General features: G+C 38.9%; 1 protein-coding gene across 7 annotated transcripts in view; it reads right to left on the bottom strand.

The window, feature by feature from the left end:
• LOC105006653 (fibroblast growth factor 12) overlaps positions 1–26,010 on the bottom strand; it is a 244,861-nt gene that overhangs the window by 75,877 nt on the left and 142,974 nt on the right. For 6 of the 7 annotated variants that reach the window (XM_029121183.2, XM_029121177.2, XM_034293581.1 and 3 more), the window contains one exon: positions 10,062–10,172. In XM_029121183.2, the coding sequence (XP_028977016.1) occupies positions 10,062–10,172 (111 nt within the window). Of the gene's footprint in view, positions 1–10,061; positions 10,173–19,850; positions 19,868–24,753; positions 24,777–26,010 lie in introns of all 7 variants that reach the window. The other variant, XM_029121182.2, reaches the window with a different exon arrangement.

Genomic DNA, 26,010 nt, shown 5'->3' with positions numbered 1-26,010 from the left:
CCAATGAAATTGCCGAACGGGTTAAACAACTTTTTTGTTTACTGTTTATATAAAATCGAACGCGCTCAAACTTCCCAGGTACGGTGTCACCCTCATCATGGCAAAGACACAGAGAAATGCATATGGTGCAGCTTTCAAGTTGAAGGCGATTGATTTGGCTGTTGGAAAAGGAAATAGAGCTGCTGCATGGGAGCTTGTTCTTAATGAGTCGATGATAAGATGTTGGAAACAGCAGCGTGAGGAATTGACTCCGTGCAAAAAGACAACTAAAGCTTTCAGAGGGAAAAAAAGCAGATGGCCCGAACTAGAAAATGAGCTTGAGGACTGGGTCAACACTCAGAGAGCATACGAGGAAAAAGTTTCAAACTTCCGCAAATTCACTGATGCAAAGATAGCGGAGCATTCCATTGACCCGCACAACATCATAAATATGGATGAGTTTCCTCGTTTGACCTGCCTCTCACTCAGACTGTCAACAGGAAAGGCAAATCATCCGTCACGCTGAAAACAACTGGGCATGAAAAAACGCATTTCACCTGTGTTCTGAGCTGCACGGCATCAGGAGAAAAGCTTCCACCGATGGTGATTTTTAAACGCACCACAATGTCAAAAGAAAAATTCCCGAGAGGAATTTTTGTGAAAGTCAACAAGAAAGGATGGATGACGGAAAGCCTAATGCATGAATGGCATACGGAGTGTTACAGCAAGCGACCGGGAGGATTCTTTCACAGGAACAAGGCATTGCTCGTTTTGGACAGCATGAGGGCCCACATAACAGATTCGGTGAAAGAAGCCATCAAGAGGACAAACTCAATTCCAGCTGTGATTCCTGGGGGCACAACAAAGTATTTGCAGCCACTCAATATCAGTCTAAATCGTGCATTTAAGGTGGCACTCCGTGTTCAGTGGGAGGCTTGGATGACAAGTGGGGAGAAATCCTACACTAAAATGGGCCACATGCGAAGAGAAACTTATGGTGAAGTCTGCCTGTAGGTCCTGAGAGCGTGGAGCATTGTCAAAAAAAATCTATCATCAACGGGTTTCGAAAGGCTGGACTGCTGCATGTTGAAGAGGTCTCAGCGGGGGATTTGCCTCTGGATGAAAGTGACGAGAGTGACAATGAAAAGGATCCAATATCGGATGAAGCAATTCTGAGGCTATTCAACTCCGACACCGAGGGAGATGACTTCAGTGGTTTCAGTGCACAGGAGGAGGAAGATAGTGATCAATGACTTTCTTGGTAGGCTACTGTTTACTGGTAATTATTTCTTTTTTGTTACAAGCCGTGTTTCGTTAAAGCCTATTTATTTTTGTCACAAGCCGTGTTTCGTTTGTTAAAGCCTATTGATGCTTTGCTGAGGAGGAAAACAGGTCACGACATAGCGGGCTTTGCCTACCCGCTCATACCTCATACCAGACCTTTTATCAGTTTGTTCAGCGTGACAATGCATTTGAAAAGTACGAAAAACGGTTTTGAATGAAAACAATATAAACACTATAGGAATGATAACTGGCTAAATTACTACAATGGAAAATAGTAATTAGCTAGGAATTGACATTGGCAAGTTATCTACTGAAACTGTACCCTGTTCTTTGGAGCAGAAATTCCTATAAAGTATAAAAGAGGGATCAATTGAAGTCTTTCCCTTTTGCCAAACAATGGTGACCGCCCTAGCAGATTAAACAAATGCAATCACATGAAATGACAAACAAAAATACGTTATGATGTTAACCATATTAAACTGCCATGTATACGCCCAAACTAGTCCAATACAAAATATTAATAATGCAAAGTGAATTTCTATTATTCCCGTGGTAAATACATATCCATTTCAAAGGCCATACGGTAGTAGCCATGTAAGTTCCTTGCTAATTGCTAGACATACATTTGAGCAATTTTAACTAGTAAACTCCAATAAAACTTTGTGCATTGATTTAGCTAGGTGGAAAAGTCATCTAAAAGGTTTGTTATCCTATAAAAACGGAGGTAGGCCTAGGCTACGAGAAGATGACTATGCTTAGCCCTGTTTTTTTTGTTAGAAGATGAAAACGTGTTCAAAATGCATTCAGTTCACGCTGATTGATTGAGTTCATAGGTCAGAAATAGCTCTCTCCGCTTGCAAACGCTGTGAAATGTACTACCGCAGACTGTGATTTACAAATAATAATTTTGGCACCGTTTTAGCAACTTTTACTGACAAAACTCTGAACATCCATATTTGACATTGGCAAGTGTTATTAACGAGTTGCATGATTCCAAATATCAAGTTAGTTACAATTATGCACACCTTTATACAATGACAAAAGTAATTATAAGTTTGCAAAACGTTTTTACCAGTGGCATCGTTAGGCCTGGCGGTCCGGGGCTATTGCCCCGGGTCTTTTGTGAATAGCCCCGGATCTCTAATTGACCAAAAAAAAAGTATAGTAAAAAAATATCCCCTGATCTATTCATCTAAAATTTAGATTGCACATGATGACAATGTAGATGTGTAGGCCGCTAGCCTGCACATCGAAATTTTCCATGTGTACATTCAAAACCCTGAACTTTCTGTCCCAGACGGGGCAGAGGGTGGGCCAAGCCCTGTATTGTGATCCTAGTGACGCCTCTGGTTTTTACAATTACATAAGTAATTCCAGGTTTGCAAATATTTACTTCCAAGTGTGCAAAACATTTTACAACTAAAAACCTAAGTCGCTGTTTTACCTTCATATGTAATACCCATCAATGGCGATTGAGAGGAGCAAGTGAGCTCAATAGGCTACACATTAATACGATAATAATGGCAATCCGCTACACAGCGATACAAATTAACATTAAGATGTATTAGCAATTATATATACTGACTGGGTGTGATGCACCTGGTGGTATTGCTTAATGTTGCTTTTAGGGAGGGGATTAGGGCACAATTTTAGCAAGAATAGTGACATTCTGAAATGTCTTTTAGCTATAGAAAAGTATTATATGTAAATTAATAACTCTGCAGGACTGCTTGTTGTTAACAGCGAAGATTTTGGCATGAGAAATTGGCAAATCAGCTACTACTACTACTACGGTTGGCCGCTTAAGGCTAGTTAAACAAAATAAACCTTTCCATATTGTTTTGCATAGACTTTCCTCTCAACAGTGAGAAAATATATAAAGGGACGGGGGACTGAAAAACAGTCACTGAAAATCTCATACGTAGACTAATATTGAAAGTTCCACAATAGAGCGCGCCAGCGGGAATATGTGAGTGTGGAGTGGTTATGTGGAAGTGTGCGAAAATGCTACAGAACAATGTTCTTGTTATGCTCCCTTTTTGCGGTTTTGACCTCAAACGCTAGACTAGAAATAGTCAGAAAAGGCGTTTTTTTATATATGTCCACGTAACGCAGGTTTAAGCACAATTTATATCATATAGGACCAGATGGTTACTTCCTATACCAGTTGTTATTGTCAATTTTGTTGTGAAATGAGGTTATAGTAGTAAAATAAAAGAGGAGACCTGTTTTGGTGCCATTTTGAAGCAATAAAATTTTAAGCTTCATTCAGGTCAGAAGAGGCTCAGCAAAGTTTTGTTTCAATTCACTTGCTATGGGCACGCACTAGTGTTCCAGCTCAGCCAGCGTTCTTTTGCCATTTTTGAGGCTAGGGTGAATTTTTAAGCGTTCTATTGTCCAGCCTTAGGGGTTGCGGTCATACATTCACTCTCTACCGCCTCATCCTAGTCCTCTTCCTCTCTGTTGTCTTGCAACTGCAGCATTGTTAGGATCCATTATTTCAAAGCACATGGACATGCCACTAGGCCCTATTGATTGAGCCTGCAATTCTGATTATTTGAGGGCATAATTGGGATGTAACGGGTTACAAGTATTCCATTACATCTAACAGATTAATCTGATTACAAAATGTAACTGTAATCCATTACATTACCAACAAAAATATTGTAATCGGATTACAGATACTTTTGATATTTTTTTTATTACTTTTCGATTACATCAATTGAAAAATAATAGGTGCGCGAAATAATTATATAACAATTAGAATTATGTGTGTGTGATCATGCGCGCAAAGGTGGATGCGCATAACCAGTTTAGTGATGGAGGATGCGCTAATTAAAATTTCTCCCGCTTTGGTTGGTTGGATGGCTGGTAAAAACAGAGTATATCTTCTATAATATTAGCAGAGTCATAAAATGTTATTTAGTTATCTACTCAACGCATAATTCTCAGAACAATGATAGGCAATAGGCGTACCTGATGTTATATCTTTTTCAAATCTCAAGGTTTATTTGTTAAATGCACCGAAGAACAGAGCCAGGACAAGTTGCACCAAATAACTTTTATAGGAATTGTTTAATAGATTAGGCAACTATTAGATGGCAGCTCCAAGTTACAGCTTTCAAGATAAAACATTATATGGAATTTACCATGACATTTGAGGAGAAAAGCTGTAGCACTCTGCCAAAGGATGATTATTTGCATTTGAAGCGGCCACATCAACTCCGTCCAAACAAGTAGGCCTTGGGATTCTGCTTGCTTTGCATCTCTGAAAATGTTGTTCATTGTATATCATAGGCAGCTGACATCATTTACTTTAAACTAAGAGTGCAGGTTTCTAATCACAGTTTCTTTCATTTGCGTTTGGAAAATCCATCACTGGTAGCCATAATAATCGCAGGTTATGTTTGCGCGGGTAAATCTTATTTCTATTTGGGTGTTCACGATTGCAAACGTGCATTCGTGTGCTGGGGGTTTCTGCAACATTTTGACAATGTTGGTTGTGGAGCAAATCATCAGACTACTGCAGATTTAGTTTATGCGTGAAAAGCTATGGATATCTTCATTTTTATATACAACAATATCAATACCCTCTAAAGTTGATTGATCCCGCAAAAGGTTGGTTATAGGCTTTTCCTATTTGTTTTCCAATGCCCCTTAATATGAAAGTAATAAGATTACATTACTGAATTTGAGTAATCAAAAAGTTACATTACAGATTACAAATGTGGACAGGTAACTTGTAACTGTAATGGATTACATTTAAAAAGTAACCTACCCAACCCTGTTTGAGGCTTAGTGTTTGCACCTGGAGAAAGGTGGGCTCTTTGAGTTTAGGTTGTGATAACTTGAGTTAATTCTAATGAGAGCATGTGTTTGCTGAATGAATACGTTATGAAATTAATTATTTATTTGTCCACTTTTGTGTAAGGTTTTGCAGAAAGAGTTTGAATATTGAAACGTGGAAACAAGTGAATAGTGTTTACAGTTATGGGAATGGTATGTGTTCTTGGGAATAGCGTAAGGGTATGGGTTTTTGTGCTGTGTGACCCATCTGGATAACAAGTAAGTAGTTCAATGTTCATAAAACTTAGCACCGTATTACGTCGTAATAATGTAAACATTTTGTTCTGTCGACTTAATCGAGGGATGTGTAGGAGTTTTTGAAAAAAGTTTGGTCTCTTACTGATTTTATAAAAAGTAAATACAAACTGCGCTACCAGTTTTCTGCTTTTGGTGTAATTACAACATTTGAAATACAAACCCGATTCCAAAAAAGTTGGGACACTGTACAAATTGTGAGTAAAAAAGGAATGGAATGATTTACAAATCTCATGAACTTATATTTATACAATAGAATATAGATAACATATCGAATGTTGAAAGTGAGACATTTTGTAATGTCATGCCAAATATTGGCTCATTTTGGATTTCATGAGAGCTACACATTCCAAAAAAGTTGGGACAGGTAGCAATAAGAGGCCGGAAAATTTAAATGTACAGATAAGGAACAGCTGGAGGACAAATTTGCAACTTATTATGTCAATTGGCAACATGATTGGGTATAAAAAGACCCTCTCAGAGTGGCAGTGTCTCTCAGAAGTTAAGATGGGCAGAGGATCACCAATTCCCCCAATGCTGCGGCGAAAAATAGTGGAGCAATATCAGAAAGGAGTTTCTCAGAGAAAAATTGCAAAGAGTTTGAACTTATCATCATCTACAGTGCATAATATCATCCAACAATCTCTGATATGGAACAATCTCTGTGCGTAAGGGTCAAGGCCGGAAACCATACTGGATGCCCGTGATCTTCGGGCCCTCAGACGGCACTGCATCACATATAGGAATGATACTGTAATGGAAATCACAACATGGGCTCAGGAATACTTCCAGAAAACATTGTTGGTGAACACAATCCACCGTGCCATTCGTCGTTGCCGGCTAAAACTCTATAGGTCAAAAAAGAAGCCGTGTCTAAACAGGATCCAGAAGCGCAGGTGTTTTCTCTGGGCCAAGGATCATTTAAAATGGACTGTGGCAAAGTGGGCAAGTGTTCTGTGGTCAGACAAATCAGAATTTGAAGTTCATTTTGGAAAACCGGGATGCCATGTCATCCAGACTAAAGAGGACAAGGACAATCCAAGTTGTTATCAGCGCTCAGTTCAGAAGCCTGCATCTCTGATGGTATGGGGTTGCATGAGTGCGTGTGGCATGGGATGCCGACACATCTGGAAAGGCACCATCAATGCTGACAGTTATATCCAAGTTCTAGAACAACATATGCTGCCATCCAGACGTCATCTCTTTCAGGGAAGACCTTGCATTTTCCAACATGACAATGCCAGACCACATAGCTGCATAGAGGAAGGATCCGGGTTCTGAAATGGCCAGCCTGCAGTCCAGATCTTTCACCCATAGAAAACATTTGGCACATCATAAAGAGGAAGGTGCGACAAAGAAGACCTAAGACAGTTGAGCAACTAGAAGCCTGTATTAGACAAGATTGGGACAACATTCCTATTCATAAACTTGAACAACTTGTCTCCTCAGTCCCCAGACGTTTGCAGTCTGTTATAAAAAGAAGAGGGGATGCCACACAGTGGTAAACATGGCCTTATCCCAACTTTTTTGAGATGTGTTGATGCCATGGAATTTAAAATCAACTTATTTTTTCCTTAAAGTGATACATTTTCTAAGTTTAAACATTTGATATGTCATCATTGTTGTATTTTGAATAAAATATTGAAATTTGAAACTTCCACATCATTGCATTCTGTTATTCACAATTGTACAGTGTCCCAACTTTTCTGGAATCGGGTTTGTAATAATGGGAAATACATAAGTATTCAAGAAATATTGTTCCACACCAATTTTAATGAAACAACAGATTTAGAATAAAACATACATTTATGTAAAGTCAGGGTCCTATAGGTTCATGGGTTTCATTTCAACAAAGTTATTAACTTGCAAAATGACTGCCTTGGTAGTTCTAGTGTACAAACAATGCAGTTATTGCATTATTACTTGGTGTTGCTGCAAGAAAGCAAAGACCCATTATCTTTGGCACCGTGTGCTTTACTTCGTCTGGGATAAAAAGTAGCAAAATAATCAGACATACAGCATTTATTCCTTTGTTTATATCAAGCCAGAAAAGACCCACTGGTTTTGACTCTTGAGTGCCTAATACTACTAGTTCACTTTGAAGTTACACCTACCTTGCGACAGTCCATTTCTCAAATACGCTGAAACATTACTTTTTTATGTATTGGCCTAATTTCTTTTAGGAACATGCATGAATTGCCTTTAATTGTCCATCATCCAAATTCAACCCCATTTTAAATCCAGGGAGAAAAACTAAACACTCAACACTAAGAAAATAACCCTAAGAAATGTTGGGCTGCTTATATACAGGCCTTAGTAAGGGACCGAACAAGAACTTATCCTTCAAGCAATTACTTCAACAGTAACAGACCACTGGCACAGCCACGGGAAACAATCTGTAGTCTACTGAGTTTAACGTGCAGCCGTGTCATCAGCTCCTTAACCAGTCGGGAATGCAATAATATCAGATGCATATAGCTCCACTTTTGATGTCATTGCACTCTCTTCAAAGTATAGTGGTACTTTTTCTATTTCAAGCCAGACAAGTCTGAAACGGAAAACCAGGCCCAGGCATTTTGACTTTTGAGTGCCTCATACTGCTACTTCATCAAGTTACCCCAAACATCCAACAGTCTACACTGCCTGACCGAAAAAACGTCACCTTTTGAATTTAAATAAGGAGATACTTAAGACCCTATGATTGAATGATTAATGCAATGATTAATATGTTTCAGCTGGTTGCCATTATGTTTACCCTAACTCATGCAGCAAGTAGCTTCTCATTTCTTAAACAACCATGTCGGAAGACATATCCCATGGTCGTGGAAAAGATGTTACTGTGTTTCAGAAGGTTGAAATTATCGGCCTGCACCGCAACTAAGGAGATTGCTCAAATAACTGGAATTGGGTTAAGAACTGTCAAATGCATTATTAAAACCTGAGAGTAAAGTGGTGAACCTTTGAACAGTCAGATTGGACTCTGGAGCAATGTCATGCAGTCTAATGAGTCCAGCCTATTCTAGAGCAATAGGTGTGTCAGGGTAAGAAGGGAAGCGCATGAAGAAATTAACCCATCATGCATAGTGCCCACTGTACACTCTGTCATGATCTGGGATTGCTTCAAGTGGTCAGGTCTAAACTCAGCAACTTTATTTAGCCATAAAATGAAGTCAGAGTACCTGAATGTACTGAATGACCAGGTTATCCCATCAATACATTTTTTCTTCCCCGATGCCACAGGCACCAGGAAAACAATGCCAGAATTCCCCAGACACAAATTGTGCATGATTGGTTCAGGGAGCATGTGGAATCATATTTACACATGAATTGGCCACTATAGAATCCTGACCTTTGCCCCATTGAAAGTCTTTGGGATGTGCTGGAAAAGACTTGACGGAGTGGTTTGCCTCTCCCGTTGTCAATACAAGATCTCAGCCAAACATTCTAGATGCATCTCGTCCTACATTTTTTTTTTCAGATTTTTGATACTATGTTTACTTTTATAATTATAAACATTCAAATACTGCATAAATTAACATGGGTTAAAACTCTAGATGCATCGTCTCCTACATTTTTTAAGCTATCAAGTCCAAACCAACGCCAAGATGTTCAGTCTGGCCCAACTCAAGATGCTTGTATTCAGATTTTTGATAATTAGTCAATCAATCAAATTTATTTATAAATCCCTTTTTACATCAGCAGTCACAAAGTACCTTTACACTTGATTTTTCGGATGCTAATTAGCATAATTAGTGTTGATTAACTGTTAGGTTATTATCTTTTAAATCGTTCGAGCTTCAGCCACGAAACCAACTTTGTGACACCAGTTTAGCCTAACACTACTTAAAATTTGGAAACCTTTATCGATTTGACATATGCTAATTTGCGTAATTAGAATTAATTAGCAATTAGGCTGTATCATTTGAATGTTCGAGCTACAGACATGAAACCAACTTTGCTTCACCAGTTTATTGATCCCCTGTTCATATAATGACACGATAATACATTTTACGTATGCAATTTACGTAATTGGCATTCATTATCTATTAGGCTGTTTCTGTTGAACCTTTTGTACTACAGACATGAAACCAACTTTGTTTTACACTTTTAAGCTATCCCTACTGCAAATTAAGAAACAGTAATATATTTTAAATATGCTAATTAGCATGAATTAGCAAATAAGCTGTATATTTTGAACTGTTTGAGCTACAGACACGAAACTGTTTCACACATTAGCTGTCCCCACTGCAAATCATGAAATGGTAATTTATTTTACATATGCTAATTTGTGTGATTATCGTTAACTTAGTATTAGGCTGTATCTTTTGAACCGTTCGAGCACGAAACTAACTTTTTACACCAGTTTAGGCCATCCCTACTTCAAATTAGAAAACATTTATCGATTTAACATATGTTAATTTGTGTAATTAGAATTTGTTAGCAATTAGGCTGTATCTTTTCCCCAGATCGCCAATCGAGCATCTGTGGGATGTGCTGGACATGTCCGATCCATGGAGGCCCTTACAGGACTTAAAGGATTTGCTGCTAACATCTTGGTGCCAGACACCACAGCACACCTTCAAAGGTCTAGTGGCACCCATGCCTCGACGGGTCAGGGTTGTTTTGGTGGCAAAAGGGGGACCTACACAATATTAGGCAGGTGGTCATAATGTTATAGCTGATCTGTATAAACTCACTGTAGTCACTATTCTCGTCCTTGGTCCCATTGATGGTGCCATCTGGCTTCATCTGCAGGTAGAATCCCTGCTCGCTGAACAGTCGTGTCACAATGCCCTTCAGCTGCGGCTCTGAAAAACAATACAACAGGCATTAAGGTTAGCTAACTGCTAAAACTCATGTGTTTTTATTCAAAGAGTGTACTTCATTTTCTTCTTAATTGGAATTTGATTAGTTTTCAGCATTTTAATATGACTAATCAAAACAAAGCTCTTGTCTCTCAGCAACAGAAATGGTGCCCCCTTACTTTATAGCTGGTCAGACTGCAAAAATCTGATTTTAATTGTATTTGCGCCATTCAAACTGCTGGTGTGAACAAGGTTTAAGAGAATTCTAAAGGCTTAGAATCTTTGAACAAAAGAGAAAGAACATAGCCTTTAAATTTTGTGCACGTTAATTTATAGTTTTGACAATTAAAAAATATATTTTACATCACTTTTCTTGTTTGTTAATGGGCCAGAAACAGGAAAAACAACAATTGCAACAATTTGAATGGGTTTTTTCTAGGGTTACAGGTAAATATCTGTCAATGAGTGAGTTAATTTCACATGGCTCAGTTTCCCAGATTGGCAATGTTTTTGCCAATCTGGCAAAAAAAATTATTTAAAGAAATAATCGGCATTTCAATCCTAAATTTAGGGCTCCTAGATTTTTGGTTTAAGAGTATTTCACAAAGCGTTTTAGCGCTAAAATGTGCTCCTAAATCTGGGAAAAGTTAGGTAGTCAAGAGGACTCCTAAGTCACTAAGACCAAGTCACAAATAATGCTAAAAGGGCTGCTGCTGGCAATCCGCCTGGTAATCAGGTTGACGTTTTAGAAACATTTATTGATACTGAGCTTTCAACGAGGTATTGCCTTAATCATGAGGGTATTATGATCATAGTCGAGCTAGTCAGGGATCACTTCACCAAAAAACAGAAACAACCCAGTGACATTGGACATCAAGGTTGTGAAGATCGTGGCTGGGTCTTCCAGCATGACAAAGACCCGAAACACACAGCCAGGGCAACTAGGCAGTGGCTTCCTTAAGAAGCCTCTCAAGGTCCTGGAGTGGCCTAGCCAGTCTCCAGACCTAAACCCAATAGAAAATCTTTGGAGGGAGCTGAAAGTCCGTATTGCCCAGCGACAGGCTGCAGTGTGTGCAAACCTGGTCAAGAACTACAGGAAACGTATGATCTCTGTAATTGCAAACAAAGGTTTCTGTACCAAATGTTAAGTTCTGCTTTTCTGATGTATCAAATACTTATGTCATACAATAAAATGCAAATTAATAACTTAAAGATCATACAATGGGATTTTCTGGATTTTTGTTTTAGATTCCATCACTCACAGCTGAAGAGTACCTATGATAAAAATAACAGACTTCTACATGCTTTGTAAGTGGGAAAACCTGCAAAATCCCCCTATTTTCTTTGATTGTGACAAACATATAATATCTGTATAATATCTCTATTTGCAAATAAACTGTTAATCATGCCAAGATAATTTTGTCTCTGTAATTCCTCCTTTAAGAGTTCTGATCGATGTAATTACCATCACAAACCCATCATCCTCCAGTGCCACCATATTCCAGAACCGCAACTTACCTGTAGTGTCCAGAAGAGACAGGTCAAGAAGGCTGAAAGAAGACCACCACTGAATAAGATTCACACATTGAAGCGCATAGATTGGACAAAGAAATACCTGAAGACAGACTTTTCAAAGGATTTATGGACAGATGAGAATGACTCTTAATGGACCAAATGGATGGGCCACAGGGCACCACTTCGAGTCAGGTGCCAGCAAGGTGGACGAGGGGTACTGGTATGGGCTGCTATCATTAAGGATAAGGTAGTTGTACATTTTAGGGTTGAAGATGGACTGAAACTCAACTCCCATACCTACTGCCAGTTTCTGGAAGATACTTTCTTCAAGCATTCAGGGGGGTTGCGGTTGGTGGGTGTGCCTTTGGTTGATGCCTGGCAATGTGGGTGGATTGATTTCCTGCCTGTTGGGCCCTGTCCGGGGCCTCCCCCGGGTAGGGCCACAGTGTCGCCGGACCCCCCTGTCTCAGTTCCAAGGTGTTACACTGCTATACTATTGTGCTGGGGGATATGAGGAATGCACTTTCTAAATTTTCTCAGTCTCCTCCAGTTTTAAAATTTTAGGAGGAGATGAGGTCCTGGTCCACACCTGCGGAGTATCTGGTTTGGGGGGCCCGTTGCTGTCCCTGTCCTTGTCCACCTGCGGAGTACTTTTGACCTAGTCTAAAATCAAATAGCCTCTGGATTTAGCCCAGAGAAATTTATAAATTAGTCTGATTGGACTCTTAATATCTCACCCGGCACAGCCAGAAGAGGACTGATCACCCCTCTGAGCCTGGGTCCTCTCTAGGTTTCTTCCTAAAATTTGGCCTTCTTAGGGAGTTTTTCCTAGCCACTAAAATTCAACACTACTGTTGTTTGCTCCTTGGGGTTTAAGGCCGGGTGTCTCTGTAAAGCACTTTGTGACAACTGCTGTTGTAAAAAGGGCTTTATAAATACATTTGATTGATTGATTGAAGCAGTGGTACAAGAAGAAATCCTCAGTATTCAAGAAGGCCATGTTCTTTATGCAGGACAATGCTCCATCACATGCATTCAAGTACTCCACTGCTTGGCTAGCAAGCATGGGCCTCAAAGATGCCCAAATAATGACCAGGCCCGCTTCCTTACCGGACTAAAATCCTATTGAGAACATTTGTGGACCCTTCTCAAATGTGAGATTTACAGTCAGGGAAGATAATACACCTATTTGAACAGCATTTGGGAGGCTGTGGTTGCTGCTTCAGTGAAAGTTGATCGTGAACAGATCAAGAAACTGACAGACTGCATGGATGGAAGGCTCATGGCAGTTATTGAAAAGAAGGGTGGCTAGAATCGGTCACTGAAAATTTGTGAAAGGGCAGAAATGTTATAAAATGATCATTTTGTGTTACTTATTTGTTGCACTTACTCAAAAAATGCAAAAGGAAACATGATTCATCCGACCATGTCACCTTCTTCCATTGCTCCATGGTCCAGTTCTGATGCTCATGTGTGAATTGTAGGCGCTTTCGGCAGGGTACAGCGGTTAGGATGGGCACCCTGACTGATGTGCAGCTAAGCAGCCCCATATACGCAACAAACTGCATTGAACTATGTGTTCTGACACCTTTCTATCAGTACCAGCATTAACATTTTCAGAAATTTTAGCTACAGTATTTCATTGGATTGGACCACACGGGCCAGCCTTCACTCCACATGTGCATCTATTGGCCGCCTATGACTCTGTGGCCGGTTCACCGCTTTTCCTTCCTCAAACCATTTTTGGTAGTTACTGACCACTGCAGACCAGGAACACCCCACAAGGTCTGCAGTTTTGGAGATGGTCTGACCCAGTAGTCCAGCCATCCCAATGTGGCCCTTGTCAAAGTAAATTCAGATCCTTACGCTTGCCCATTTTTCCTGCTTCTAACACATCAACTTTGAGGACATAATGTTCACTTGCTGCCTAATACAACGGCGGAAAAAAATAAGACTACTCCACTTTTTCTTTCTTTTCCAAAAAAGTCAAAAAGGAAGGTTTTGAGTGAGGAACAGAAGGGTTAAAATTAAGAGACCACTGCAAATTGAACGCTTCTGTTCCTCACTCAAAACTTTCCTTTTCAACTTTTTTGGAAAGGAAAGAAAAAGGTGCAGTGGTCAATTTTTTTTCCATAGCTGTATATCCCACCCACTGACAGGTGCCATGATAACGAGATTAGCAATGTTATTCATTTCACCTGTCAGTGGGCATAATGTTATGTCTACCTTGAGACCCCATTGCTACTTTTGCTGCACATGGTACATTACTCCTTCAACTTGCCTTGATTGCACATTTAGAATTGCCATTTTCAACTGCACAAATATTTATCGCATTGTAACATACACTATAGTTAATACTTGTAAATTTTCTGCCCTCTATTTGCCTTAATCGCACATTTAGTATTGCCATTTGTACTGCAGTTGCCTTCTTTGTACATCTATACATTCCACTTGTAATACACATCATTAATACTTGTAAATGTTCTGCCCTCTTCTATTTGCACCTCTTGGTAGATGCTAACTACATTTCGATGTACTTTACTTGTACTTGTTCAATTAAAATAAAGTTGAATCTAATCTAAAAGGTCACATCTTTGGAAAGTATTCCTATAATTTTGAAAAATCCAAAGCAACTGGGGAACATCCCACCAGTTATTTTTTAAAAGAATGATAATGGTAATGAACTTCTCTACTGTGTGCTTACTTTCTACAACTTACACTGTTATCCACTGTAATTTTTTATATTTCACCTCAAAATAGAAGTAACAGATGATTTTAATTCTGTGACGTTTATTAAATTGACATTGAACTCGTATGTAAAAGAAGTGTTCTTTGTTTGTAAATAGGCCAGAATGAATGTAGAAAGGAAACAGGGCCTAATTTTTGCATTTACATTTTTGCCATTTCCAGAATGACCTAGATCGATAACTGTCAAGGACAGAACCATTTTTCTTTTACCTTGCCGACTTTCAGGTTTAGATTCTCAAACCACCTAGTTATGCCTCATCATCACAAGGTGAATAATGGGATTAATCAGGGCCATGGATCTCTGAACAACAATAAATAAAGGTTAGGGTTATATCTACTCTGGGGACATTGAGAGCGTCCAAATAAAATGAAAAACAATAATCAATAGAAAACATTTGTACTCTACTTGTTTTTTTTATGTACAGCTCCAGAAGAAATTAAGAGACCACTTCATTTTAACACTACTGTTCCTCACTCAAAACATTCCTTTTCAACTTTTTTGGAAAGGAAAGAAAAAGTTGCAGTGGTCTCTTAATTTTCTCCAGAGCTGTATATGTTCAGTTATTGTGTTGAAACCATGCTGAAAAACATCGTACAAGCCTCCTCCCTTTAACAGAGCACACAATGTGGGACAGATAAACTTGGCAGTACAGCCACTTGACGCCCAAATCATGCAGGAAGAGACGGAAAAAGACTCAAATACAGCACTATTTAGAGCAAGTCGTGTGCCAGTTAATTGCTAATGATGAGGTGGACCCAGTAGTTGATAGAAACCCTGAAAAGTGGATGGAATAGTAACATCGTATAGAATGCAGAAGTGTGTGGTCCACCTCCTCTCATCCATTATAAGAGATGCTACTTATATACTTTTGAAAACGTTCTTTAAGTACTCTACACAGCAATGCTAATACCCATTGGTGGATTGAAGTGGTAACTTATTTCACCAGTAACCTATACATTTGAAAACTCTGATTTACAGTACATTGATGTTCAGTTCAGGGACATGTTTAATTATGCCAACACAAAATATTTGCTACTTATGATAAAAAGTCTATAGCAGCTTAGTGATAATATCTCTACTTGAGATTCTGTCAAAGATGTACAGACATGTGACAAATTAAAGGAAAAAACTACATGAAGTTTCTCAGTAAGCTGCTGGGCCACCACAAGCTGCCAAACATCTTAAAAGTGCCTTGGCATAGATTCTACTTGTGTCTGGAACTGGTGGGATGGAACAACATTCTTCCAAAATACATTTCATTATTTGATGTTTTGATGATGGTGGTGGACAACGCTGTCTAACACTTAGCTCCTTTCCTCTTGCCATCTTGATCCAAAATCGAGGTAAACTGGGCCTGTTCGGCATTTATATACATGCCACAAAGCATGACAAGCTGTTAATCGCTTAATTGTATAATGCAGTATACCTTTATGGAAGCCCCTGTGCATTCATTATGTTCCTACGTTCATTTATTAAGTTTTCCTTTAATTTGTCAACCATCTATATTCTAAATGACAGTGTACAGTTTCTTTTAATGGTTATTAAAAGATCGATGTTTTGCCCCACAAACAATAAACAAGACAAGCCTAGTTCAGCCAGAAAATCCACCAGAAATAGTCGCAATAAAACAGTAAAGTTTAATTTTAGGCTACTGAAGGTTTTAGCTAGCGAAGTGTTTGTCAATCCAGAACAAATCCTCTTTTGCCACTGGCCGTTTTAACAGCTAATTAGCCATTCATGAATGACATTGATATGGTATCTATCAATATAGGTGACGATAGTGATGGCCATTCAAGGCTTCATTACCATGACTGTTCATTACGCTAGAATGTTAACTATATTGCCTTATACATTTCAATGATGGGTTTTATTGTGATAAAGAAAATCTGCTGCCAGCATATCTTGCTGCTAAAATAACGCTAACGAAGCCTCGAATGGCCATCTCTAGGTGACGATAACTGACGTATTCATCAAGTTTAACGACAAGACAATCATGGAATCCACCAGAAATAGCCGTAATACTGTATAACTGAAAACTCTTAGTTGATGATTACAATAACATTGCTACTGAATGTTGTAGCCAGATACGTTTTTGTCTATCCTGACATAGTGCAACTATTTCTTGTGGATTTTCGAAGTATGCATCCGGGTATGCTATTTGGGTCAGGATAGACAAAAACGTATACAAATAGCATACCCGGATGCATACTTCGAAAATCCACAAGAAATAGTTGCACTATAACTGTAAACAGTTTTAATATTGTTAAATAAAAAAAATCTTCACTGGATTCGAACTCAGGTCTCCAACATGTGGCACTGTCGCTGGACATGTTTTACTAGGCACTGGACACCATTCATTGTGTTAAACTGACGTTTCTTATTAAGTTTACCTCCCCCACAAATAGCGCCTATGAACTATGGCTTTTGCCACTGGCCGTTTTAACAGCTTATTAGCCAGTAATAGACTTACTAGTATCTACTAACTTCCTAGGACTAGTCATAAGAATTGAGCAATAGCTAGCGAGACTGAAGATTAACTTTTCCCTGACAAAGCGATTTCATTTCATGGCACAAAAAGTATTTAATTTTTGAATGACATTGATACAATAACTATAGGTGACGATAACTGACTTTCTCGTCAAGTGAAAAGACGAGAGAATCGTGGAAACACCAACACTTTTACTGCCCAAGGGGCTTTGATAAAGGCTTTATTATTACCCCCAAAAGCATGCACAGATGTGTACCTTTGAAAATCCACCAGAAACAGTCACAATATAACCGTAAACAGTTTTAGTTTAGGTTGCCAAAATCCTTGCTGCAGTGTGTGCAAACCTGGTCAAGAACTACAGCAAACGTATGATCTCTGTATTTGCAAACAAAGGTTTCTAAACCAAATATTAAGTTCTGCTTTTCTGATGTATCAAATACTTATGTCATGCAATAAAATGCAAATTCATTATTTTAAAAAATCATACAATGTGATTTTCTGGATTTTTGTTTTATATTCCGTCACTCACAGTTGAAGAGTACCTATGATAAACATTACAGACTTCTACATGCTTTTTAAGTGGGAAAACCTGCAAATTCAGCAGTGTATCAAATACTTGTTCTCCCCACTGTACATCCTAAGTGGACAGATTGATATCCCTGAAGTTTACTTGACTTGGTGTTATACTGTGATTACGTGTTCCTTTATTTTGTGTAGTAGGGGCGCAACATTATACCTAACCCATTCTACAGTTTGAAATGTGGTTTCAGGGTTTATTTGGCTAAAATAAAATACAGCCATTGTAGGACTACCTGTTCCTCTTCAAGTTCTGCATACAATAACTGTTAGAAAAGTGCAAAAAAAATTATTAAACATATAATTTTGATTATGACGGGCAAACAGAATACCGTGATGCTATTTTCAGCTCAATCAGATTTATTACGTACAAATGTTTTTCATAATTCACTAACTAAAACATTAATAATACATATTTCAGAAAATGTATTGTGCAAACATATCACGTTTGACAGCCTATATAATATAATCTCCCTTTAAAATTGCAATTCTAAATAGTCAAGATAGTATTGATAGGCTCATTCAACAATGAGCTGAGATCGCAAAAACAGGTTGGGGACTAACAATCAATCAAATGTATTTATAAAGCCCTTTTTACATCAGCAGTTGTCACAAAGTGCTTTTTATAAAACACCCGGATTTAAACCCCAAGGAGTAAACAACAGTAGTGTTGAATTTCAGTGGCTAGGAAAAACTCCCTAAGAAGGCCAAAATTAAGGAAGAAACCTAGAGAGGACCCAGGCTCAGAAGGGTGACCAGTCCTCTTCTGGCTGTGCCGGCTGAACATATTAAGTGTACAAATTGTAATAATGAATAAATGCATGTGGGTTGAGTCCAAAGTCTATTTAAACCTAGTCCACTTCGGAAGCATGACTAGATGGACAAGGACAGGGACAAAAGAGTGGGAGCTGAAATCACGTATTTTCTGGATCTGCAACACAACCAGGAGGACTTTGGACAGGGACAGCAACAACTCCACAGGTGTCCTCCTAGGTTTAAAACAGGTCAGAAGACACGAACAATTTAGAAAAAGCATTTTTTAGATTTACAAGGATTTATAGTGGAGAAGGAGGACTGACCCTACTCCCCCAGCAGAATAATATAGCTTGGGGCTGAGACAGTGGTTCCAGTGACACTGTGGCCATCTCCGGGGGATGCCCCGTGCTTTTTTATTAGGGGCATTGGACTTTTCCATATGAATATTGAAATCACCAGAAATTAGAATACTGCCATGACTACAAGGTTAAACAAGAATGCTGGAAACTCATTGAGGAACATTGTGTATGGCCCGGGGGGCCTGTAAATAGTAGCTATAGTAAAAAAAAATATCAGCCTAGTTAACTTTTATGAGTAAAACTTCAAAAGAATGAAAACCAGTGATGTGTTTAAGAGTAAATTTACAGTCATAAATATTAGCAACACCCCTCCTTTTCGGGATGCAAGGGGGATATGATCACTAGTATAGCCCGGAGGAGAGGTCTAATTAAGGGCAGTACATTTTAGGGCAGTAGAGGCCTCTCTTAAGGCTTTAGCCATCTTTCACACAAGCCAGTTACATCTAGTTTACAATCAGAGATTAATAATTTACTGCAACTGCCTTAAGAGCATGGGATCTAACATTTAGGTGTCCCATTTTGAGATGCGAGGTAATACAGTCACTTTTATTTGTGTCCGAGTTGGAGGAAAGCTTTATTTTAATAAGCCAAAGCTTTTAGGAGAGGAATTTCGTAGCTACTTTTGTCAGGACCAATGCCAATACAAACTGTTCCAGATGGTAGGACAGCAATTTCATTTGTCAAGTTGAACACCTGGTCATTTGTCTCCGGTAAGAAATATTTAATTGATTTGCAGTGTTTAATACAGTAACTCGAATTAGGAACTAAACAATCTATTGTAAATGGCTTGTAATAAAGCCCATGTTATGTAACCTGCTTTCACAATTTTCATTGGGTTGAATTTTCATGAGAAATGGGACTGATAGAGGGATGAAAGTCATATGGTAATGTTAGCAATCTGCTAACTAGCCAATAATTGGTAGCCAATGTAAATAGTTACTTGACACAAAATAGGCTCAGAGAAAATGATTTTCTCAATTTTATAAAAAGCAGCATGCAACATCTGTGTAGAATCAATGGGTTCTGAGTAATTGCGTGGGCTGCAGAAAATGTTCTTCAAGCTTTCTGCTTTGACGCCGTAGGTGTGATTGAGGCTTTAGATTGAAGGCTCTTGGGCTCACTTGCACAAGCAAACGATCAGTCTTTGGAGATTTTAGATAAGGTTAACTTTAAAACCTGTGAATGATATTCATCACATGAAATATATATACACATTTACCACATTTGATAAGGATTACCTAATCTTGTGTTTTTACTGTGACAGAACATTTGTTTTTCACATAGATAATTGTTATTTTAGAAATGTCCATCAAATCGTTTTAGTTGAAGCAGAGCAATATAACCATCTGACACTGAACACACGCTAGCTCAATCCTTCTATCACTGAGTAAAACTGTACGTGCACTGAGTAAAACTGTTGCGTGCATAGAGAGACCGTCCAACAATTACTTCAAGTTATTCATGGGAAGTCTGGGCATCTCTGCTTAGACTGCTGCCCCCGCGACCCGGCCCCGGATAAGCGGAAGATGATCTTCATCTTCCTCTTCTCTCTGATCTGTTTGGCCAGTTGGTGGATCTCCTGCATCTCCTCGTCCTCGCTCTCCTCTTCTGACTCATACTCACCGGCCTTCACTTGATGATATTCATGAACTTAGACAAATCTTCGAAAGTTGTCATTATTCCCCTATAAAATGCATTATTTCGTGTTCATGGGCAAACCACAAAGCCCCCATACTGTACGGTTACATGTGCGTCCCATCACAGCCCTATTATATAGCCAATTTACCATGGCTAAGAGCTGTCCTTGGGCACAACACATTGCAGGGTGCCTGGATACAGCAATTGGCCATGGTGCATTTACAATATACCACAAACGCTTCCAATGCTTTATAGCTATTATAAACTGGTTACTAATGGAATTACAACAATAGAAAAAAACTACGTCATACTCTAGTGTTATAAAATATGACGGCTTTCAGCCAATCAGTATTCAAACTACTGGTTTTACAATTTTGTATTTAGACTATATCTTTACGTGTGTTAAGTTGGGACAGAATTCGTGAGCAGGGGCATATGATGCATGTCTACTTTTCAGGACAGCAGTTTTTAAGAAGAAAAACATGTTCTGGGACATTGTGTTTTTTGCAGAAATGCCTTTGTGAGTATGCGATGGGTAAATACAAATACAATTAAAAACTCAAACCCTTTTTAACCAGCAGAAAATACCGGATTTTTGCTAGATTGGCTGAGATAATGAAGGAGCTGGACATGCTGACATGAGTTCTGATAAGTCTGCCAAGTCACTGACTTCTGTCATAACACCCGTATACTTGTTTAATAGTATTGCAACCCCAGGTTTTTCAAAATGTGAACCACATCGCTGCTTTGCATTTAGCTGGTGTTATCAACAAATCTCAGGTTGTGAGAAACTACTTTCTGGAGTACGATGATGCCATGACACAGAAGATGAATCAGGCGATGATGAGGAAACCCATTCCCATACTTTGAAACTGTGAAAAATCTTCAGGCAAATTTGAGGCATTTCATGCAGTGCCAATGACTTGTCTTCTATAAAACAACTCTCCACGAATTTACAAGAGAAGAACAACCATGGCAGTTATGATAGCGATAATGAAAGACGTATAGATTATTCGAGTATTGAACACCTTGAGTGAGAACGGTAGCGAAAAAACATGTTGTAAAACATGGTCCACAGACAAAACGCAAACAACAAAGGACTTTGTATGTAATCAGAGGATATTCAGTCTGCCGCAAATCATTCCTACATGTATACGGGTAAGTCAAACGTTAGCTAACTAGCTACAGATAATTCATTTTCAAAATGTAGTCAAAGTCATTAGTATTGCTAGTTATCTAGCTATAGCTACTGACGTTACTGTTAACGTTAGCTAGCTAGGTAACAACATGAACTTACCAGCACCCTAACATTTCCTGGTTTCTAGCTTGTTCGTTGGGTAGCAAGCTTTTCTTCACAAAAGGGAGCAAGTCACTTAGTTTGATAATAAGCTACCTGATTGGCCGGTCATTCATCCAGGTGTGAGTGATTATGCCTAATCAATAACCCTATAATGGCTCAGTGGCTGTTCACCTGCATTCAAACTATCTGCACTTACATTGTTACTACTATTTTATGAATCCTGCAGCTTAGCAACTTTATATTTCACTATACTGTTTATACCTCGTATCACTTTGTTTAAAATTATTTTATTTGGTTTGATATAATATGTGTTTATTAGAGACCAAGCAGACCAGTTAAGCACAAGGCCAGAATGTCCCCATTTGAATACTTAATTAGCTGGGTGGAGTAAAGGCCTAAGAGGGTGTGGACTACGCTGAATGGGCGTTAACAAAGACGAGCTCTCTGGCAAGTGTAAATCTTTTGAGCCTCTTTTCTCAGAACTAAGTAGAGCAGATTATCAACTTTTAAAGCAGCATATCTTTCCCATAACTTTATCAAATAGTATTGTATTATATACCATTACAAATGAATCTGAATCTGGAACTTTATAAAATAAAAAATAAAAAGCCTAACTCAAATGTAGGACCCTGTTAAGGAATTCTGTAACTATTATTTTATAAATATAGTTTAGGCATTGGAGAAGAATTCAGTCAGAATACAGTCTGAATCAATCAATACTATATCTGAATTATTACAATTTACATGTGGATTCCTAAGGTTTCTTTTAACCTACTGTAGTGTAATGAAAGATGTGTTTAGTAAAGTCTGTGAAGGTGCCATCTTTTCTAGTGGCTTAACTCAGTAGAAAATCTTAATCTCACACCATTGAGCCCATTTGCTCCCTCAGAGGAGCGGACATACAGTGGTGCTCAAATGTTTGTATATCCTTGGAGATTGGTAATATATGTACCATTTGTAAAGAAAACATGAGTGAGCAGGCAAAACACATTTATTTTATTTCTGATGGGAGTCATATGCAACTGTAGGTTATAACAGAATGGCACCATCATAAAACGAAACATGGCAACAAAAAATGTACTGACCCCAGTTCAAAAGTGTGCATACCCTTATTTCTTAATACTGTGTATTGCCCCCTTTAGCATCAATGACAGTGTGCAATCTTTTGTAATAGTTGTCTCTGATGCCCCAAATTCTTGCAGGTGGTATAGCTGCCCATTCGTCTTGGCAAAATGCCTCCAGGTCATGCAAAATCTTTGGTCGTCTTGCATGAACCGTACGTTTGAGATCTCCCCAGAGTGGCTCAATGATTTTAAGGTCAGGAGACTGTGATGGCCACTCCAGAATCTTCATCTTATTCTGCTGTAACCACTGGAGGGTTAACTTGGGGTCATTGTCGTGCTGGAAAGTCCTAGAGCGTCCCATGCTCAGCTTTCGTGCAGAAGAATGCAAATTGTCTGCCAGTATTTTCTGATAACATGCTGCATTCATTGTGCCATCAATTTTCACAACATTCCCTGTTCCTTTAGAGATCACACACACCCAAAACATCAGTGAGCCACCACCAAGCTTCACAGTGGGGATGGTATTCTTTTCACTATAGGCCTTGTTGACCCCTCTCCAAACATAGCGCTTATGGTTGTGAACATAAAGCTCTATTTTGGTCTTGTCACTCCAAATGAATGTGCCAGAAGCTGTGAGGCGTGTCAAGTTGTTGTCGGGCATATTGTAACCAGGCTTTTTTGTGGAATTGGCGCAGTAAAGGCTTCTTTCTGGAGCTAATTTTTGTTCACGTATTGTCGTATTGTGCTCCTTGAAACAACCACACCGTCATTTTCCAGAGCAGCCTATATTTCTACTGAGGTTACCTGTGGGTTTTTCTTTATTCTGGCAGTTTTGGCTGAAATCTTTCTTGGCCTACCTGACCTTGGTTTGGTATAAAGAGATCCCAGAATGTTCCACTTCTTAATAAGTGTTTGAACAGTACTGACTGACATTTGCAAGGCTTTTGATATCCTTTTCCATCTTTGTGAAGTTCCATTACCTTGTTACGCAGGTCTTTTGACAGTTATTTTCTGCTCCCTATGGATCAGTATCTAGCCTGCTAAGTGTATCCACATGAGAGCTAACAAACTCATTTACTTTTTATAAAGAGACACTACATGCAATTTAAAATTACAAAGCGTGGGAAATTAACCTTTAATTGCCATTTTAACCTGTATGTGTAACCTTGTGTGTCTGTAACAAGGCCAAATATTCAAGGGTATGTAAACTTTTGATCAGGGCCATTTGGGTGATTTCTATTATCACTATGATTTAAAAAGGAGCCAAACAACTATGTGATAATAAAGGGCTTCATATGATCACTATCCTTAAATAAAAGACAGTTATGTTTGCATGATCATTCATATATTCAAAACCTATGCAAAAATGTCACTCAATTTCTGCCAGGTTATGCAAACTTATCAGCATCAACTGTACATGGTGGGGGTTGGTCAAAGTAGCCATACCCCCTCAAATGAACCAGGTTTGAAACCAACAAAGTAGTAAAATTGCATTTGTTGGATTAATTACACTGTTGTTTGGTCTTTTAAAGTCTGCCCCATAAAGAGACAAACTCTCCAATATGTTTTAATGCTGTACATGTTATGTATTGTTTGTTACAGGTAAATGTTTGCTGGATGTAGAATCCAGTGGGACCAAATGTCTGCCTTTGGGTGGTGCTAACTGAATAAATGCAGGAATGTCCATTTCTTTCTTTTCACTGTTGTAGCCAAGGCAAGGTACCCTACTCTTAGTGCAACGGAACATTTTGGAATTGAGCTGTCTGGCATAAATAGTGAAGTTTTATTTAGTTCTGGGAGTCTATCATAAAGCTCCAAGCACACATTCCATGGTATTTGCTGGCATTTAGAAAGAACAGAAGTATTGCCTCTCTAGTTGTTTAAGCTACTCCTAAATAGCCATTGTTTTTGGTCTGCTGGGCCAGGTCACTCAGCTCAGGCTCTCGGACTGTGGCAAGCTTCAACAACAGGTAGAGTACTGCCTTATTAGTTATCTGAGATTTACTTGTCAACAGTCCTAGATGCGGAAAGAAACAATGCTGGAGAAAAACGTTAACAGTAGCCTATCAAAACCCATTCCGGTGTTGTGCCGAAAATCTCTCCCCTTCATGTGAGCGCGCACTCTCTCATTGCTGCAACTTGCTTGCTTGTTGAGGTCTGCTCTTCACTCAGTTTAGCCTACATTTCACTAATCTTAATAGCAAAAAGCTTTTTTTAAATTGTGTAATTCAAGGCAGTAACCGATGACCACGTTAGGCAGCATTTCATTAGATTTTTTTAAGGCATGTTAGTTGCATGGAAAGGCACTGTTTGCAGTTTTCAGATTGGCTATTTGTTTCAAGTGTATTACTATAAACATATCTTTGGCAACATCGGCCATATCCCATTTCTTATTTGACTAGTGTTCTCTAAAGTGTAAGGATAATAATTCAGCCATAGTTCTGAAACGTTTTCATTTTATAAATTATATTTATAATGTGCTTCTATTGCAACTGTAGAGTCAAATTAGGATAAGACCATAACTCAGTAGTGTCACAAAAAGGATTTGACTCTAGTCACAATTTTAAGCAAGTTGGGAGGGGTCATCATATTTGGCAAAAAAATACCTTAGTCTAAAAGCAACATAAAAGCTGTAACAATTGTGTTACAGTGTGTATGGAGTGTGTGCTTGTGCAACTTCTTCCCTAAATAGCTCTTGCATAGTTTGGGGCTGTGCTTTGGGGCATTGTAGGGGGAAATTGGCTCCAATCAAGTGCCGTCCACAGCCTATGGTATGGCGTTGCAAAATGGAGTAACAGCCTTCCTTCTTCAAGATCTCTTTTACCCTGTACAAAACTCCCACTTTACCACCACCAAAGCACCCCCAGACTATCACACTGCCTCCACCAAGCTTGACAGATGGCATCAAGTACTCCTCCAGAATCGTTTCAATTTGTATGCGTCTCACAAATGTTGTTCCTTGTGATCTGAACACCTCAAACCCTTGATTCGTCTGTCCATATCACTTTTTCCAATCTTCCTCAGTCCAGTGCTTTTTATTGGCCAGCCTGAGATCTTTCTTTATCTTGGTAACTCTGCCTAGAAGACCAGCATTCCAGAGTTGCCTCTGAACTGTTGACATTGTGACTGGTGTTTTGAGGGTACTATTTAATGAAGCTGCCAGTTGAGGACCTGTGAGGTGTCTGTTTCTCAAACTAGACCCTAATGTATTTGTCCACTTGCTCAGTTGTGCACCAGGCCCTCCCACTCCTCTTTCTACTCTGCTTAGATACAGTTTGTGCTGTTCTGTGAAGGGAGTAGTACACAGCATTGTGTACTACTTGGCAATTTCTCGCATGGAATAGCCTTAATTTCTCAGAGAATAGACTGATGAGTTTCAGAAGAAGGTCTTAACAC

This window comes from Esox lucius, chromosome 1 (genome assembly GCF_011004845.1).
Source record: "Esox lucius isolate fEsoLuc1 chromosome 1, fEsoLuc1.pri, whole genome shotgun sequence".
Lineage (NCBI taxonomy): Eukaryota > Metazoa > Chordata > Actinopteri > Esociformes > Esocidae > Esox > Esox lucius.
The sequence above is the reverse complement of the archived record's forward strand: the minus strand, read 5'-3'. Positions and strand labels throughout refer to the sequence as shown.